At 42.7% G+C, this 20,223-nt stretch overlaps 1 protein-coding gene across 1 annotated transcript in view; it reads right to left on the bottom strand.

Moving 5' to 3' along the window:
* The window catches only part of LOC140211662 (SHC-transforming protein 3-like), a 134,990-nt gene that overhangs the window by 54,923 nt on the left and 59,844 nt on the right, over positions 1 to 20,223 (bottom strand). The window contains exon 2 of the mRNA XM_072281665.1: positions 13,553 to 13,623. Coding sequence (XP_072137766.1) covers positions 13,553 to 13,623 — 71 coding nt within the window. The remainder of the gene's footprint in view (positions 1 to 13,552; positions 13,624 to 20,223) is intronic.

Genomic DNA, 20,223 nt, shown 5'->3' on the forward strand with positions numbered 1-20,223 from the left:
TAAAAACATAGGAAAGGCATGTGATAAAAATCGTTCTTTGGAAGAACATTAGAATTAACATGCTACCATAAACAGCTGCCGAGTACTATAAATACAATATATTTAAAAAGATGAAGGGTAGGCTTAGACTAATGTGAATAAATATTTATTCTTGATGAGCTAAGTACATGGTTTGAAAAGACACTCAAAACCACTGCCACTGAGCTATCTGCACCACCTGGGTGGCAAATCCCTATCTCGTACACATCTCCAGGCACCTTTACACACAGGCACAAGACACTTAGTCAACTTCAAATGCAGAAAGAACTTCTGACCACAACCTCCAGTCACTGCAAAGAAAGTAGACGGTGGACCTTGTGTGGAAGGAGCAGGTAACAAAGCAGAATGTGGGGAGGGCTGGGACAACTGATCCAAAGTTAGCCAGGTACTCAGTTTAAGAGAGGATCAGAGTGGGGTTGGAAGTCGGACAGGCAAGTATTCAGCCATTGACACTGTAGAGGGACGTTGGTCAAGCAGGTCATTAGAGAGTGGGTCCGAACAGGAAGAGGCTCACAAGCAGAGTTCAAGGCTTGGGTTTGATTCGAGAGGTGATCTGGGGTTAAATATACAGCAGTGGAACGTAAGGTGACAGGGTCCCTGAGGAGTTTGTCAATGAGAATTGAAGGGAGAAGGGGAAGCTAAAGATATGATGGTAATGAATATTAAAAGTGTTTCTTAGAGGAGGACCTACTTAAAAGATAAGAGATGCATCTGGGATCCTGGCAGAAGACCAGATAAAGCCATGGTCCTTTAATTACAGCCAAAGCAGACACTGAGAAGTTTAGCCTCCAATGGCATCCATCCAATCAAGATTCAAGATTGCTTAATGCTATTTCCAGTACGCAAGTGTAAAGGAGAATGAAATAATTGTTACTCTGGATCCGATGCAGCATAAAGAAACACATTAAGATAAGGAACAAATAATAAAAAATACAATAAATATAAATCATAACGTAGGTTATATGTATAGATTGATTGTATGTCCATAAAATGACACAAGGCACAGGAGTCTCTGTACATAAGGTGACTGTGACAGGGAGCTGGATTGAGACTAATCACTGAGTGGGAGTACGAGAAGAGAGCTACCTTTACAATCAGGTCCACACTCAAGATTAAAAAGGCAGAACTTTGCGGCAGTTTTTCAGAGTTGTACTGGGACCAATCACCAAGCGAGATCCATTAGAAAGGCTGAATAAAAAACTGTGTGCAAGCGAATTGACATTGTTGTGAGAGGGTCAGTGTTTGGAATGGCTTTGGCTCGTCAGGCTTAGGCAAGATCAGGTTTGGGTGACGTAAAGCAGGGGTCCCCAACCTTTTTTGCAGGGCGGACCGGGTTCATATTGACAATATTCTTGCGGACCAGCCAACCTGGGGGGGGGGGAGGGGTAGGCTTGCCAACGGACAAGAGTAGCAGTCAATACATTGTTTACCCCGAGAGACTACAATGACCATGAAGCCTTGTGCAGGCACTAGTGCGCATGTGTGATTTGTGCATGCATGTGCGTGCCGATTTTTTCTACAAATTGTTTTCAGTGATTCTGTTCGGGGGGGTGGGGGATTGTTAATCACAACCGGAATATAGGTTCTAAGTGGCTAATACATTCAATTTCGTTTTTAAAAGGTTTATCTAACGAATTTAATATTAAACACACAGCGCATATTTTCCTCCCATGAATACAGCGATAAGTCAATTATCAGGGGAGGACAGGGGAGCTTGAAGTAAGTATTGAACGAACTTCCAGTAGAAGTGGCAGAAGCAGGTTCGATATTATCATTTAAAGAAAAACTGGATAGGTATATGGACAGGAAAGGAATGGAGGGTTATGGGCTGAGTGCAGGTCGGTGGGACTAGGTGAGAGTAGCGTTCGGCATGGACTAGAAGGGCAGAGATGGCCTGTTTCCATGCTGTAATTGTTATACGGTTATATAAGTAAGTCAATAGCATCATAACATTTTAAGTAATGTTTGGATATTAAACACACAGCACATATTTTCCCCGTATGAACATATAAAATCATTGCAACACACCAATATCGCTGAATCAGTGGGAGCCCTGGGCTTGTTTTCCTGCAACAAGACGGTGCCATCGAAGGGTGATGGGAGACAGCGATACTCGAAGGGGGTTCCTTATGTCCAGTCTATTCCGCAATTTAGTTTTCTTTGCGTTCATTGTAGCGATATGTTGGAAATGGAAGTAGCGCTTTCAGTGCTTTCCTGGCTATCTCAGGATATTTAGCCTTGACTTTGATCCAGAATGCCGGCAGAGGTGTTATGTCAAACATACTTTTCAGCCCGCCATCATTTGCAAGCTCGAGGAGTTGATCTTCTTTCCACGCTGACATGGATGACACGCGGGTAATGACCTCGCGTGCGTTCAAGCTCAACAGCGCGTGACAGAGAATGAGGAAGGGTGCAGCTGACTCATATTGTTTCATATCGCCAAATCATATCGTCTCCTCGCGGCCCGGTAGCGCATGCTTTGCGGCCCGGTACTGGTCCACGGCCCGGTGGTTGGGGACCACTGAAGTAAAGTATCTGGCAAGTTTCTCTTATTGTTCTTAATTCTTCATTTCCCATCTGTTAACCACATCTGCACCAGACACACTGAGCTGCAGCTCCTGAGGGAACATATTAAGGAACTGGAGCTTCAGCTGAATGACCGTCGACTCATACGGGAGAATGAGAAGATGATAGACAGGAGCTGCATGGAGGTAGTCACCCCTAAGTTGCAGGAGACAGGTAACTAGGTGACTGTTAGAAGAAGGAAGAGAAATGCACAGCCAGTATAGAGTATCCCTGCGGCCACTAATTCTCCTCAATAATAAGTACACTACTTTTGATACTATTGAGGGAGATGACCTACCAAGGTGGAGCAACAGTGACCGGGTCTCTGGCACTGAGTCTGAAGAGAAGAGAGTTTAAGAGGACTGCAGTGGTGATATAGATTCCATAGTCAGAGGAACAGAGACAAGATTATGTGAGCGTAATTGTGACACCCAGATGGTATGTTGCCTCCCAGGTGCCAGGGTCAGGGATGCCTCGGATCATGTCCATGGCATTCTCAAGGGCAAAGGTGAGCAGTCAGAAGTCTTGGTACATATTGGCACCAATGACTTAGGTAGAAAAGGTGAGGAGATACTGAAGAGAGATGTTAGAGAGCTAAGTTAGAAAGCTGAAAAACAGGACCTCCATGATAGTGATCTTTGGTTTGCTGCCCATGTCACACGCCAGTGAAGGTAAGAATAGGATGATTTGGCAGTTGAATGCATGGCTGAGGAACTGGTGCAGGGGGCAGGGTTCATATTTATGGATCATTGGGATCTCTTCTGGAGAAGGTAGGACCTGTACAAAAGGGACAGGCTACACCTGAACCCGAGAGGAATCTATATTGTTGTGGATACGTTTGTTAGAGTTGTTCAGGAGTGTTTAAACTAATTTGGCAGGAGGATGGCAACTGGAGTGACAGTGTTGAGGATGAGGTAGTATGTAGTGAGACTGCTAGCAAGGAAAGGTGATGATAGGGCAAAATTGCAGTCAACAGGATGAGTTACAATGTAAAAGGAGGACAAAATCAAAAAGGGTGAATACAGGACTGAATGTGTTATGTTTGAATGGGCACAGAATATGGAATAAGGTAGATGAACTTGTAGTACAGTTACAGATTGGCATGAATGACATAGTGAGCATCACTGAATCGTGGCTGAAAGAAGATTATAGCTGGGAATTTAACGTCCAAGGATACACATTGTATCAAAAGGACAGGCAGGAAGGCAGAGTGGGTGGTGTGGCTCTGCTGGTAAAAAAAAAATGAAATCAAATCATTAGAAAGAGTTGAGATACGGCCAGAAGGTGTGGGTAGAGCTAAGGAACTGCAAGGGTAAAAAGACCCTGATGGGAGTTGTATACAGACCCCCAAACAGTAGTAAGGATGTGGCCTACAAATTACAGCTGGAGATAGAAAATGCATCCCAGAAGGGAAATGTTACAATAGTCATGGCGGATTTCAATATGCAGGGAAAATCAGGTTGGTGCTGTGCTGGATCCTAAGAGGAAGAATTTCTAGAATGCCTATGAGATGGCTTTTTAGAGCTGTTCGTGGTTGAGCCCATTAGGGGATCAGCTATTCTGGACTGGGTGTTGTTCAAGGAACCAGAATCGATTAGAGAGTTTAAGCTAAAGGAACCTTTTGGAGCGAGTGATCATATTGATAATAAATCCTCCCTGAAATTTGAGAAGGAGAAGCTAAAGCCAGATATATCAGCATTACAATGGAGTAATAGGAATAGCAGAGGCATGAGAGAAGAGCTGGTCAAAATTGATTGGGAAAGAACATTGACAGGAATGATGGCAGAGCAGCAATGGCTGGAATTTCTGGAAGAAATTCGGAAGGTGCAGAATATATATATCCTAAGAAGGAAGACGTATTCTAAAGGCAATATGACACAATCATGGCTAATAAAAGAAGTCCAAGCATAAAAGCCAAAGAGGGGGCATATAATAGAGCAAAAATTAGTGGGAAATTAGAGGAATGGAAAGCTTTTAAAAACCAACAGAAAGCAACTAAGAAAGCCATTAAGAATGAAAAGATAGAATATAAAAGTAAGATAGCCAATAATATTAAAGAGGATACTGAAAGTTCCTTCAGATACATAAATTGTAACAGAGAGGAGAGAGTGGATATCGAAACACAGGAAAATGATGCTGGAAAGATAGAAATGGGGGACAAGGAAATGGCGGGTGAACTGAATAAGTATTTTGCATCAGTCTTCACAGTAGAAGACTCTAGCAATATGCTGGAAGTTTCAGAGTGTCAGGGGCAGAAGTGTGTGAAGTTGCCATCATCAGGGAGAAGGTTCTTGAGAAACTGAAATGTCTGAAGGTAGATAAGTCACCTGGACCAGATGGTGTACACCCCAGGGTTCCAAAAGTGATGGCTGAAGAGACTGCGGAGGCATTAGTAATGATCTGTCAAAAATCAATTGATTCTGGCATGGTTCCGGAAGAATAGAGAACTGCACAAGTCACTCCACTCTTCAAGAAGGGAGAGAGGCTGAAGAAAGGAAGCTGTAGGCTGGTTAGCCTGACCTGTGGTTGAGAAGATGTTGGAGTTGATTATCAAGGATGAGGTCTCAGGGTACTTGAAGGCACATGATAAAATAGGCCGTAGTCAGCATGATTTTCTCAAGGGAAAATCTTGCCTAGTAAACCTGTTGGGATTTTTGGAAAAAAATAACAAACAGTATAGGCAAACGAGAATTAATGGATGTAATGTATTTGGATTTTCAGAAGGCCTTTGACAAGGTGCCACACATAAAGCTGCTTAACAAGTTAAGAGACCAAAGTATTACATGAAAGATACTAGCATGGCTAAAGCAGTGACTGATTGGCGGAAGGCAAGGAATGGGAATTAAGGGAGCTTTTTTCTGGTTGGCTGCCAGTGAATGGTGTTGTTCTACAGTGGTCTGTATTGGGACCATTTATATTTACATTATATGTCAATGATTTGGATGATGGATAGATTATGGCCGGGTTTGCAGATGATATGAAGATAGGTAGAGGGGCAGATAGTTTTGAGGAAATAAAGAGACTACAGAAGGACATTCATAGATTTGCGAAATGGGCAAAGAAGTGGCAGATAGAATACAGTGTTCGAAAGTGTGTGGTCATGCACTTTAGTAGAAGAAATAAAAGAGTAGACTATTTTCTAAATGGAGAGAAAATTCAAAAATCTAAGGTGCAAATGGACTTGTGCTGGATTCCCTGAAGGTTAATTTTCAGGTTGAGTCAGTGGTGAGGAAGGCAAATGCAATGTTAGCATTCATTTCAAGTTTATTAAAATACAAAAGCAAGGATGTAATGTTGAGGGGTTATAAAGCACTGGTGAAGCCTCACTTGGAGTATTGTGAGCAGTTTTGGGCCCTTATCTAAGAAAGTATGTGTTGACATTGGTGAGGGTTCAAAGGAAGATGACGAAATTTATTCTGGGATTGACAAGACTGTCATATGAAGTGCCTTTGATGGCTCTGGGTCTTCATTCACTAGAATTCAGAAGAACAAGGAGTGACCTCATTGAAACATATCGAATCTTGAAAGCCTCAATAGAGTGGATATGGAGAGGATATTTCCAATGGTGGGGATTCTAAGACCAAAGTACAGCACCTCAGAATAGAGAGGTATCCTTTTCAAGCAGAGATGAGGAAGAATTTCTTTAGTCAGGGAGTGGTGTATCTGTAGAATTCATTGGCACTGGAAGATGTGAAGGCCAAGCCATTGGGAATATTAAAGGCATAGGTTGATAGATTCTCAATCAGTCAGGTCATGAAGGGATTTGTGAGAAATCAGGAGATTGGGCTGAGAGGAAAAATGGATCAGCCATGATGAAATGGCGGAGCAGACTCATTGTGCCAAATGGCCCTAATTCTGCTCCTATAACCTATGGTCTTATGGAAATGATAATGTGGTGGTGATGGGGGTGTGGAGGGGTGAGTTAGTAGGTGGAGATGGTTATCAGCCTAACTACTTGGGGAAAGTAACTGTTTTTGAGTCTGGTGGTCTTGGCATGGATGTTATATCTTCTCCTCCATGATGGTAGTGGAACAAACAGTCCATGAGCATGATGTGAGGAGATACTTCATGTTACTGGCCTTTTTCCAGCAGCTTTCTCTAAAGATGTCCTTGATGGCAGTGATGAATTGGGCAGTTTTGACTACCTATTATAGAGATTTCCTGTCCTCATACATATTCAATTAGGTTCAAAATCTGCATTTCATGCCATTAGAAACATCTGACAGCCTTGTGTCTATGTGTCTCATTTGCTGAGAGGGCCCACAACTAACTTAAGTACATTATTAGTGACTGTTTTGATAAAATGTTGCTAGAATTTCCATTCCGCTATGCTGTACAGTCTATCAACACACCATTTAGTATTTTGTATGTGTTGGTCAGAGTTTGACCTTATTGGCCTGCTTCAGAATTAATGTATTTCCATTTTCAAAAGCTTACAGTATGTGAGTTTGGTCTTCCCTGGGGGTTAAAAAAACAAATCATCTGAAGCCAGAACCAAGTTTTTTCGGAAACCAATCTGATTTTTGAAGTAATGGGCTGAGAGCTTGATGGCCAATTTACTCTCACAAAATAGGTCTGTCCTTTAAATATTTTAATGAGAGCATGTTTTAGCAGTGTTTCAAAAAGTTCAAAAGTTGAAAATAAATTTATTATTAAACTAAATATATGTCACCATATCCAAACCTGAGATTTGTTTTCTTGTAGGCATTCACAACAAATATTTTTTTAATAATATTAATAAATATATAAGCAGTAAATTTCCGGAACATGAGATGAAAAGTCCTTGAAGTGAGTCCATAGGTTGTGGGATAGTGAAGTGTTGGGGTGAGTGACATTGTTATCATAGACTCACCTTCACTACTCAGTAGGTGAGAAGGTCTCTGGGGAAACTCAGACATAGCAAAGCATTGGGACCGGATGGTGTGAACCCCAAGGTCCTGAAGGAGTGTGTTGAGCAGTTGTGTGGAGTTCCCCAGCGCAATTTCAGTCTCAGCCTGGAAATGGTTCCGACTGTGTGGAAAATATTATTTGTGGTCCCAGTACCCAGGAAGGGCCAACCAAAATTCTTGAATGACTACCATCCAGTGGCCCTGACATTCCACATCATGAAGACCCTAGAAAGGCTGGTCGTGGCTCTCCTCCAGCCCTGGTCAGATCAGCACTCGATCCTCTGTGGTTTGTCTACCAGGGGTACGTTGGAGTCAACAATGCTGTCATCTACCTGCTGAACAGAGCCTACTCCCACTGGATGAGCAGGGTAGCACTGTGAGGATCATGTTTTTTGATTTCTCAAGTGCCTTCAATACCATACAGCCCTCATTGCTGGGGGAAAATCTCCATTCAATGCAGACTGGCATTTCCATTGCATCCTGGATAACGGACTACCTGACTGGCTGACCACAGTATGTGTGGCTTCAGATCTGTGTGTCATACAAGGCTATAAGCAGCACTGGGGCCTCACAAGGGACTGTATTGGCTCCCTTCTTGTTTACCTTGTACACCTCGGACTTTAGATACAACACAGAGTCATGTCATCTGCAGAAATTCTCTGATGACTCAGCAATAGTTGGGTGTATAAAGGGAGGTTGGGAAAGTGAATACAGGGCCCTGGCGGAGGACTTTGTCAAATGGTGCAAGCTGAAACATCTGTAGTTCAACATCAGTGAGACAAAGGAGATGGTGATGGACTTTAGGAAGGCTAAGCCTGCATTGCTCCCTGTTACTATTGATGGTGAAGACGTGAATGTGGTGAGGACCTTCAAGTACCTGGGGGTGCACCTGGATGACAGACTTGAGCAGAGCACCAACACAGAGGCCGTGTACAAGAGGGGCCAGAGTCACCTCTACTTCTTGAGGAGATTGAGGTCCTTTGGAGTATGCAGGCCTCTCCTTCACATGTTCTACTAGTCAGTTGTCACAAGTACAATCTTTTATGCAGTGGTGTGTTGGGATAATTGTATCAACATGGGTGATAACAACAGGCTCAATAAACCAATTAGAAAGGCTGGCTCTGTTATAGGAGTCAAACTGGACACACCGGAGACTGTGGTGGAACAAAAGATTCTATGGAAAATCCTGGCAATTCTAGACAACATTTCTCACCCTCTGCATGCCACCTTGGCTGAACAGAGAAGCACTTTTAGTAATAGAGTAAGCAACTGTGGTGCTCCAAAGAGCGCTATTTGAGGTCATCCTTACCTTCGGCCATTAGGCTCTATAATGAGTCAACCTATAAAGAAGGTCGGGGGAGGGTGGGAAGGAGAAGGCTGGTAGGCGCCAGGTGAAAAACCAGTAAGGGGAAAGATAAAAGGGTGGGGGAGAGGAAGCAGGGAGGGGATAGGCAGGAAAGGTGAAGAAGGAATAGGGGAAAGCACAATGGGTAGTAGAAGGAGGCAGAACCATGAGGGAGGTGATAGGCAGCTGGAGGAGGGGGCAGAGAGAAACTGGGATGGGGTAAGGGAGGGGGAGGGAATTACCGGAAGTTGGAGAATTCAATGATCATGCCCAGGGACTGGAGACTATGCAGACGGTATACGAGGTTTTTCTTCTCCAACCTGAGTTTGGCCTCATCATGGCAGTAGAGGAGGCCATGTATGGACATATCCGAATGGGAATGTGAAGCAGAGTTGAAGTGGGTGGAACCGGGAGATCCTGTCTGTTGTGGTGGACAGAGCAGAGGTGCTTAACGAAGTGGCCCCCCAATCTGCATCGGGTTTCATTGGTCACACCGGGAGCACCAGATGCAATAGATGACCCCAACAGACTCACAAGTGAAGTGTTGCCTCACCTGGAAGAACTGTTTGGGGCCCTGAATGGTGGCAAGAGAGGAGGTGGAGGGACAGGTGTAGCACTTACGCTTGCAGGGATAAGTGCCGGGTGGGAGATCAGTGGGGAGGGACGTGTGGACCAGGAAGTCGCGGAGGGAGTGATCCCTGCAGAAAGCGGAGAGGGGTAGAGGGGGAAAGATGTGCTTAGTGGTGGAATCCTGTTGAATGTGGCGGAAGGTGCAGAGGATAATTTGCCGGATAATGTGCTGGATATGTCCATACATGGCCCCCTCTACTGCCATGATGAGGCCAAACTCAGGTTGGAGGAACAACACCATACCTCCAGCCCCTGGGCATGAACATTGAATTCTCCACCTTCCGGTAATTCCCTCCCCCTCCCTTCCCCCATCCCGGTTTCTCTCTGCCCCCTCGTCCAGCTGCCTATCACCACCCAACACACATAAAAATTGCTGGTGAACCAGCAGGCCAGGCAGCATCTATAGGAAGAGGTACAGCCATGTTTCGGGCCGAGACCCTCAGGGTGTGTGTTGCTTGAAATTCCAGCATCTGCAGATTTCCTCATGCTTGCCTATCACCACCCTCTTCGTTCTGCCTCCTTCTACTACCCATTGTGTTTTCCCCTATTCCTTCTTCACCTTTCCTGCCTATCACCTCCCTGCTTCCCCTCCCCCACCCCTTTATCTTTCCCCTTACTGGTTTTTCACCTGGAACCTACTAGCCTTCTCCTTCCCACCCTCCCCCCACCTTCTTTATAGGGCCTCTGCCCCTTCCTTCTTCAGTCCTGATGAAGGGTTCCGGCCCGAAACATTGGCTGTTCGTTTCCACGGATGCTGCCTGACCTGCTGAGTTCCTCCAGCGTGTTGTGCATGTTGCTTTGACCCCAGCATCTGCAAAGTAATCTGTGTTTATAATGAATCAACCTATAGCTGGGAAGTGATGACCCCTTCCTGTTAGACTGCTTGTGGTAACTTATTTTTTATTCTTTCTACTTCCCTTCTAATATTTATATCTGTGCTCTTGTAATGCTACTGTGACATCATAATTTCCTTCGGTACCAATAAAGTATCTATCTATCTATTGAATGAAGTTATCCCTCATTAACTATAAACAAGAGAAAATCTGCAGATGCTGGAAATCCAAGTGACACACACACTAATTGCTGGAAAAACTTAGCAGGCCAGGCAGCATCTATGGAAAAAAGTATGTCCCAATTCTGCTGAAGGGTTTCAGCCCGAAATGACTGTACTTTTTTCCATAGATGCTGCCTGGCCTGCTGAGTTCCTCCAGCTTTTTGTGCCTGTTCCTCATTATCCACAGCCAGCCAGTTAACGTGAGAACATAAGAAATACGTGCAGGAGTAGGTAATCCAGCCCATCGAGCCTGCCCCGCCGTTCAATAAGATCATGGCTGATCTGTCCATAAATTCAGCTCCAGCTACGTGCCTTTCCCCCATAACCCTTAATTCCCCTACTATGTAAAAACCTATCTAACTGCATCTTAAATATACTTAGTGAAAAAGCCTCAACTGCTTCGCTGGGCAGAGAATTCCACAGATTCACTACTCTCTGGGAAAAACAGTTTCTCCTCATCTCCGTCCTAAATCTTCTCCCCTGAATCTTGAGGCAATGTCCCCTAGTTCTAGTCTCACCTACCAGTGGAAACAACTTTCCTACTATCTTATCTATCCCTTTCAAAATTTTGTATGTTTCTATGAGGTCCCCTCTCATTCTTGTGAATTCCAGAGAGTATAGTCCCAGGCGACTCAATCTCTCCTCATAGGTTAACCGCTTCATCCCTGGAATCAACTTGGTGAACCTCCTCTGCACTGCCTCTAAAGCCAGTATATCCTTCCTCAAGTATGGAGACCAGAACTGCACACAGTTCGGCCTCACCAGTACCCTGTATAGTTACAGCATGACCTCCCTGCTCTTGAATTCAATCCCTCTAGCAATGAAGACCAACATTCCGTTTGCCTTCTTAATAACCTGTTGTACCTGCAATCCAACTTTTTGTGATACATGTACAAGCACTCCCAAATCCTTCTGCACAACAGCATGCTGCAATCTATCACCATTTAAATAATAATCTGCTCTTCTATTATTCCTTCCAAAGTGGGTGATCTCGCATTTACCAACATTGTATTCCATCTGCCAGACCTTGGCCCACTCACTTAACCTATCTATATCCCTCTGCAGACTCTCCACATCCTCTGTACAATTTGCTTTTCCACTCAGTTGAGTGTCATCAGCAAATTTCACTACGCTACACTCAGTCCCCTCTTCCAAATCATCAATGTAAATGGTAAACAGCTGCGGGCCCAGCACCGACCCCTGCAGCACCCCACTCACCACTGATTGCCAACCGGAGAAACACCCCTTTATACCAACTCTCTGCCTTCTATTGGTTAACCAATCCACTATCCGTGCCAATACACTTCCTCCGACTCCATGCATCCGTATCTTATTTATAAGTCTCTTGTGCGGCACCTTATTGAACGCTTTCTGGAGATCCAAGTATACGACATCTACCTATTCCCCTCTATCCACTGCACTCATTATGTCCTCAAAGAACTCCAGTAAGTTTGTCAAACAGAATCTGCCCTTTCTGAATTTATGCTGCATCTGTCTAATGGAACCACTCCTTTCTAAATGTTTCACTATTTCTTCCTTGGTGACAGCTTCAAGCATTTTCCCGACTATAGATGTTAAGCTGACTGACCTATAGTTGCCTGTCTTTTGCCTACATCCTTTTTTAAAAAATGGCGTGGCATTTGCTGTCTTTCAATCCGCTGGGACCTGACAGCTCTAGACCGTTTTGATAAATGATTACCAATACATCTACTATAACCTCCGCCTATTCCCTCAGCACCCTGGGATGCATCCCATCAGGACCAGGGGACTTATCTACCTTCAGGCCCTCTAGTTTGCTCATCACTATCTCTTTAATGACAGTGATTTTATCGAGGTCCTCACCTCCCATTTTGTCCATTACATCCTTCTTTGGCATATTAGACGTGTCTTCCACCATGAAGACCAACACAAAATAGTTGTTCAAAGCCTCAGCCATTACCTTATCACCCAATATCCATTTCCCCTTCTCGTCTTCCAAGGGACCTACGTTGACTTTAGCCACCCTCTTCCACTTCATATATTTATAAAAACTTTTGCTATCTTTTTTTATATTATGTGCCAAATTTTATTCTGGCCTTGGGAATACTTGCAGGTTAGAGGAGGCAAATGGATTAAATCGATGAGCTGTTTTTTACAGCACTCCTTTTGGTCCAAAAGGGGCAAGAGTCCTGTTGATCTGTTGCTTGTTGAGTTCTCTGTTATGGGCAAAAAGGGGCATAATGCCATCAGTGTTTGCATCAGACCCACAAGTTACCCAGGAAACTTATTCCTCCACAGACTCTGCTTACACCCCCTCACCCCAGCCAGGATCTTCCTTCCAATCATCATCAGCCTCTGCCTAAATTTAGAAACCCTGACCACCATTTGTACTTCTTTTCACTTACCCTCCCTGCGACTACTAATCCAACAAACCACTATGACTATAACCCATAACTACCATTTCTCCCGATGCAGATTTTCAACCTGAAACATCAACATCTCTTTACTCTCAAAGGTGCAGTTTGACCCATTGACTTCTTCTAGCAGATTGTGTGCTGCTCCAGATTCCAGCATCTGCAGTCTCTTCTGTCTCCATTTGTTTCCCCTCTCCCCAACTTTGCCATCAGAAACTCCCCACAATTGGGCCTTTAATTGACTACTATTGAAATTATTTTTCTTTTGTAATTTCATTGGGCAGCCGAAAACAAAACATGCTACCTGCGGTTGAACTTTGCTCTCCAATCTCTTTCTAAAGCACTTGATCATGTCTCACCTTAGCAGTTTAAATAAATTGAAGAGTCTCTGTGCTGTGTAAGTAACGTTCAAGATCATTGAGATGTCTGAAACACTGACATACAACCTGACACATCGAGGAAGCTTTCACAGTACTTACTCAAACCATACTTGAACCATATCTGAATTTTCTCAGATATACCATTCTCCCTTAAATATATGATGTTATTTTTAAATCATAAATTTATCACAGCCAGCGAAGATTTGAAAATTTACATGTTAATTAATTGAGTAATGCATTTTAAAATTTTACCTTACCTTGTGATCTGCGTCCTTACATTGAAATCAAGGGAACGCATTGACCGTAAGACTTCTATGCAGCCTAGATACTGCAAAAAATATTAAATAACAATTTAGGTGTTTTTTTTATAAACACTAGCAGTCTAATACATTCATCACTTTTCTTCTTATTCCATTCAAATAATAATTTATTTCTCACAATATTTGAAAGCATATTAATAGCAACAATTGATATTTTTACAGAATTTACAATCAGTGAAATTTCACAGGAGCATTATCAACCAAGTTTTCCAACAAGCTTCTTCAAGAGGTAGATTTTGTGCTTGTATTATATGTTTTGTTTGAAATGCTGCACAATACAACAAACTCTTTTACCTCCTTATCATCATAGATACCCTGCCTAGGTGCCATTATCATCCTTTGACACGACTAAAATAAGGATGTTTTATCACTTTAGTGCTCTCATTCTATACATTTACAATTACATTTCTTCCTAGGTAAAAAAGATCCAAACTGCACACAACACTGCAAGTATAGTTTCTGCTCTGCATAACTGCAGCAAGACGTGTTTGCTCCTGTACTCAAATCCCCTCCCTATATTACTGGACTGCCATCTCTGGTATGGTAAAGGATAGATAGTAATTTAAGAATACTGATCATTTGCTGAAAGGTATGTGTGAAAGAAATGCGGGTGCATTTTGTTTTCCCCAGGACTAATGAAAATTCATTCAGCTCCGGAATGAAATCTCACCAGTGGAAGCCCGATCAGACAATTATTGATATAATTACCCTGTGGGTTCCCTGGGGAAGTTGAAGCCCAATGCCTGCAAGTCCAAGTCCGATACTGAGTCCGAGTCCGCTGTAAGCCAAAATAGACAGCCTTTCTTGGTGTTAATGAACTAGCATGTACATGAATGGGAAGGAGGAAAGGGGCTTGTTTTTCCCTTGTTCTGTTACTTGTTGTGTTGTGTTCTGTACTGTGGCTAAGCTGTGTTGGCACTGCAATGTGTGGCGACACTTGTGGACTGTCCGCAGCACACCCTCAGGTGCATTGGTTGCTAACACAAATAACTCATTTCACTGTAGGCTTCAATGTACATGTGATAAATAAACTTGCCATCTTGTGAGCCTCATGTCCTTCACAATGTGGTTCTCATTGACGAGAACATCTTTCCCCATGGTCACCTGGGTCTTACCCTATCAGAGACATAATCCCCCGCCCCAACTTCCCTGCAGCTTAATAAGCTTCTTTCCTCACCTTCTTAGTTCTGATGAAAAGTCTCTGACATAATCCCTGTTTCTCTTCCCACAAATGAGGGCTGACCCACTGAGAATTTCTGACACTTTCTGTTTTTATTTCACATTGGACGAAGTTCTTCCATGTGCATGCCAGCTGCATGGAAGTCAAGTCATGTTGTTCCAAGGAGCAGCTGTTGATAGACACCCATTGACTCATAGTCTTGACTGCTCTGGAAAGTGTGCAATGAGCAATCAATTGTGGCTAAAATGTTTACTGACTTGCTATGCAATGATCTGTAGCATTTGTTTAACGGTGCACATGTAGGCCAAAATTCTGTTGAGGTAACATGGCCAATTCATGTTTGATTTATGTACAGAACAGCTCCGCTAACTTTGTGCATCTATGCAGACAACTGCAAGCTCATAACAAGTATTTGATTAAGTGGTCCTTGACTGAGATCTGACTATGCCTCCACCTAGCCTTGGACTAACATTTCCAGAAAAGTTTCTGCAGTGCACTTGCGCTATCACAGCAGAAATTGAGTTCATCGGGAACTTCAGTTCCAAATGAGGAGACCTCGTTCCTCAAATATAAGAAATTGGTGGTTTGAAACATTTTTGTAAAGGAGGCAGTATGCACCCCGATTTGTTCACTAAGGGAGTGTTGACCTGTAAGGTCCATTGAACTGAAAGATAACAGGCTTGTATAAAAGTTTTGATGGTTTCCAGCTGTGGGTGAAGAGGAATTACAGCTTTGCCATAAGCTCTAAAATTCACATTGACCAGAGTTCTTGCTAATCCTGGAAACTTTGTCAGACTTTGCAATAGAGTTTCTCTGTGAATGTGATGACACAAATGAATGCAATTTTTCTGGGCTGGGTTTTTCAGTGATGTTTTGTGATAGTTACATGAGCCCCATGCTAATAAGTTAGATTTCATCAACAATTTGAGACGTAAGTAGATGAACAGCATATGGCCATATGATGAATGCCCTCCTCCACAGAGCTCCATACTTTTTTCAATGATTTCTGCAATCCTATTTCAATATTCCAGAAGAGATTGTGGGATCACTGATAAGTAGGCTTCTTATCTGAACAACCATTGTCTTCCATTCCATTGTCAGTTTGCCCTCATGACCATGATTTATTCTATTCCCTTCGCTTGGCTCTAAATGGAAATTCACTCCCACTCTGATTGGCAAGAACTCCTTTGATAATCAAAATTTACTAAAATTCTACCAACAAAAGTCTACCCTTTATTGAATGATGCCAAAGATATGGGGAAATGTTCGTGTTTATTCCACTCTGTTACAGCTTGTGATGCTCTGGGCACAGACCTTATCCTCAAAATGTTTCATCCTTAATTTCAGAAAAAATATCTTTCTATCAGCTTCACCTATATTCAGTGGCCACTTTATTCGGTACACCTACTCATTAACACAAATACCTAATCAACCAATTACGTGGCAGCGACTCAATACATAAATGCATGAAAATATGGTCAAGAGGTTTGGTAGTTGTTCAGACCAAACATCAGAATAGGAAAGAAATGTGACCTAAGTGACTTAGACGGTGGAATGACTGTTGGTGCCATGCGAGGTGGTTTGAGTATCTCAGAAACTGCTGATCTCTTGGGATTTTTATGTATGACAGTCTCTAGTGTTTACAGAGAACAGTGCACAAAAGCAAAAATAGAATGTCTAGTGTGTGGCAGTTCCGTGGTGAAAACACCTTGTTAATGAGAGAGGTCAGAGGAGAATGGGCAAACTGGTTCGAAATGACAGAAAGATGACGGTAACTCAAATAATCACACATTACTACAGTGCTGTGCAGAAGATTATCTCTGAAAGCATAATACCTTGAAGTGGCTGGGCTACAGCAGCAGAAGACTACAAACATACACACATTGGCCACTTTATTAGGTAGAGGAGACATCTAATAAAATGACCACTGAGCGTATAAATACAAGGTCAAAAAAGTCATCTTCACTAGGTTTCTACAATAGGCTAAAGATTTGGGGAAGTAATCTCAAAAACAAAGCGTACACCTTGAACGCAAGCTTACTCACCCATTCGTGTATTCTATTGACCTGCAAATCTCACTGATTTTCAAAATGAAGAACAAAGCTGCATATTCTTTTCACTGTGACATACATAAAGGATGGCCTTCATGAGGCCAGACAGCTTAAAATATTTGTCTCAATTCCCACTCATCTGACATGATGATATTCTCCTCACTTCCATAAATTCCTGAATGAAGTGTACTGAAACAGTTCTTCTCAAAGTTTTCATGTCTATTAATGGTTTATACATATGAATCAGTTACTCCACTTTAGGTAGCTCTTGACTGGTGATTCAGCAGTGACTCTCAACAACATGACCTCCAGGAATGTGATGCAGTGTTACTTCAATCGTGCCTCTGCACCACACAGGAGTTGGAAGACAGGGTGGGAAGAGGATGGAGGCTCGGAGGACTCAAGAGGCGACAGGGGAGACTGAGAGGCCCAGTGTTGGAGAGTAGTGGTAGAGAAAGGGAAGCCCGGGGGCCCACCAACAGCGAGGAAGATCTCAGCCCAGAGGTGGGAGGTGCCAGGGTCGTTAGAACCAGAGATGCTGACAGTGAGTAACACCATTGAAGAAGTGTGATGGATATTCACTGTCCAGGGGGCCAGGACGCTTTTCTTTTTTGCCAAACTCAGCTTTCTAAACACTAGCAGCAGACACTACTAGAGATTAAAGTGTTGTTTTTGAGTACGTTGAACTTTCAACTCTGATTTCTCCCCTTCCTTTCCAGCCTTGATAAAGGGTTTCGGCCCGAAACGTCGACTGCTTACTCTTTTCCATAGATACTGCCTGGCCTGCTGATTTCCTCCAGCATTTTGTGTGTGTGTGTGTTGCTTCCAACTAATATTCTTTCATTAGCTTCTAATTGTAACCGAGAGTCTGTCATCAGTTCTTAATATAACTGTCAAGCAGCTTTGCCTAAAGCCCTATCTAAAGAACAGGTTTGCTGGCTCACAGCATCTGGGCTTATTGCTCATGAGCTGCTGTGTAATACAAAAGTAAGGGTTACCTTACTTTTGAATCTTTCAAACAAATAATGCTGATTAAATTGTTTAGTTGAAGGAAGCTTACAGTTTGAAATTTTCACTTGGCATATGAAATAATTGGATGGTTTGTATACTTAAGAGAATCAGCTTCACAACAACATCTGTGGGCACCTGGGTTTTCCGTCTCCAGAAGCTTTTAGGCTACTTGTGTTAAAAGGAATCTGAAAAAAATATCATCAGTGTGTAAAGTCACCTGTAGCAGAGAAGCAGGATAAATGTAGAGAGCAGTTCAGACGTAGTAGGAATGGTCCAGAAACATCAAGAAGAATGACAGAAACAGAGGATGAATTAGATTCCATTCATCTGCTTTTGATTTCTTTGATGAATGACTGGTTTGTCAGTGGCTCATTGGTATGGCATTTTGGTTATAGAAATTGTACCTGTGTTTTGGAAATGCTTTGTTTTTTAGAAATGGTTTGTAATTTGGAACCGTTTTATAAGATAGAAATCCTCGACAAGTTTTAAACGTGCTTTAAGAATGTTGTTTGAACTTAAACATGTATCACTGAAAATAAATGACCTGTGTTTAAATTACTTGGTTACCTGGAACTACCTCCTCCTTGGTAGGGAGGGGGGAGACCCATCGCTCAAATAGTGGGTATTGGTAGCTAAACTCCTCATAGCCTTTAATGCCCTGATTAATGAGGAACCTATCAACCTCCACCTTAAATATACCCATTGACTTGTCCTGCACAGCTGTGTGAATCCCACAGATCCACCACCCTCTGGCTAAAGATGAGAAATTTCTCATCTCTGTTTAAATGAACATCCTTCAATTCTGAGAATGTGTCCTCTAGTCCTAGACTCCCCTACGATAGGGAATATTCTCTCCATTTCCACTTTGTCCAGACCTCTCAATAATAGATAGGTTGCAATGAGATCCCCCTCATTCTTCTAAACTCCAGCAATTGTGGCCCAGAGCTATCAAACGCTCCTCATATATTAACCCTTTAATTCCTGGGATCATTCTCATGAATCTCCTCTGGACCCTCTCCAATGCCAGCACATCCTTTCTTAAATAATGGCGTCCAAAACTGCTCGCAATATTCCAAGTGCGGTCTGACCAAAGCCTTATAATTAGCATTATATCCTTGCTTTTGTATTCTAGTTCTCTTGAAATGAAGGCTAACATTGCATTTGCCTTCCTTACCATCAACTTAACCTGCAAGTCAACCATTAGGGAAAGCTGCAAGAGTACTCCCAAGTCCCTCTGTACCCCTGACTTTTGAATTTTCTCCCCATGAAAAATAGTCTATGCTTTAATTCCTACTGCCAAAGTGTATGACCATACACTTCCCTACATTATATTCCATCTGTCACTTCTTTGCCATTCTCTCATAAGTCAAATTCCTTCTACAGACACCAGGCTTCCTCAACACTACCTGCCGCTCCAGCTATCCTCGTATCACAAACTTGGCCACAAGGCCATCAATTCCATCATCCAAATCATTGACATACAATGTAAATAGAAGTGGTCCCGATCTGGTCGCCTGCAGCACACCACATTGGCAGCCAAGCAGAAAAGGCCAAATTTATTCCCACTCTTTGCCAGTCAGCTAATCTTCTGTGCATGCTAGTACCTTTCCTGCAATACCATGGGCTTTTATCTTGTTAGGCAGCCTCATGTGTACCACCTTGTCAAAGGCCTTCTGAAAATCCAAGTAAATACCATCTACTACCTCTCTTTTGTCTATCCTGCCTACTATTTCCTCAAAGAATTTCAAGAGATTTGTCAGGCAAAATTTCTCCTTTAGAAAATAATACTGACTTTGCCTTATTTTGTCCAAGTATCCTAAAACCTCATCCTTTATAATGGACTCCAACAGCCATCCAAACACTGAAGTCAGACTAACTCGCCTATAATTTCCTTTCTTCTACCTCCCTCCCTTCTTAAAGAGTGGAGGACATTTGCAATTATCTAGTCCTCAAGAACTATTTCTCTATCCCCCTTTACTACCTCTACGGCATCATTTTCCAGCAGTCCAATGTCTACTTTTGTCTCTCTTTTACTCTTTATACATCTGAAAAATCTTTTAGTATTCTGTTTTATATTTTTGGTTAGCTTACCTTCATATTTCATCTTTTCTCTTTGTGTCTTTTTTAGTTGGCTTCTGTTGGTTTTTAAAAGGTTCCCAATCCTCTACCTTCCCAACATTTTTTTGCTATATTATATGCCTTCGCTTTTGCTTTTATGGTGTCTTTGAATTCCCTTGTCAGCTATGGTTTCCTCGTCCTCCTTTTAGAAAACCTCTTCAGCTTTGGGATGTATCATTCCTGTGTCACCCAAATTTCCAGCATTTACACCATCCGATACTATTCTGCCTTCATCCATGCTAGTATTC

This window comes from Mobula birostris, chromosome 17, assembly GCF_030028105.1.
Source record: "Mobula birostris isolate sMobBir1 chromosome 17, sMobBir1.hap1, whole genome shotgun sequence".
In the NCBI taxonomy this organism is placed as follows: Eukaryota; Metazoa; Chordata; class Chondrichthyes; order Myliobatiformes; family Myliobatidae; genus Mobula; species Mobula birostris.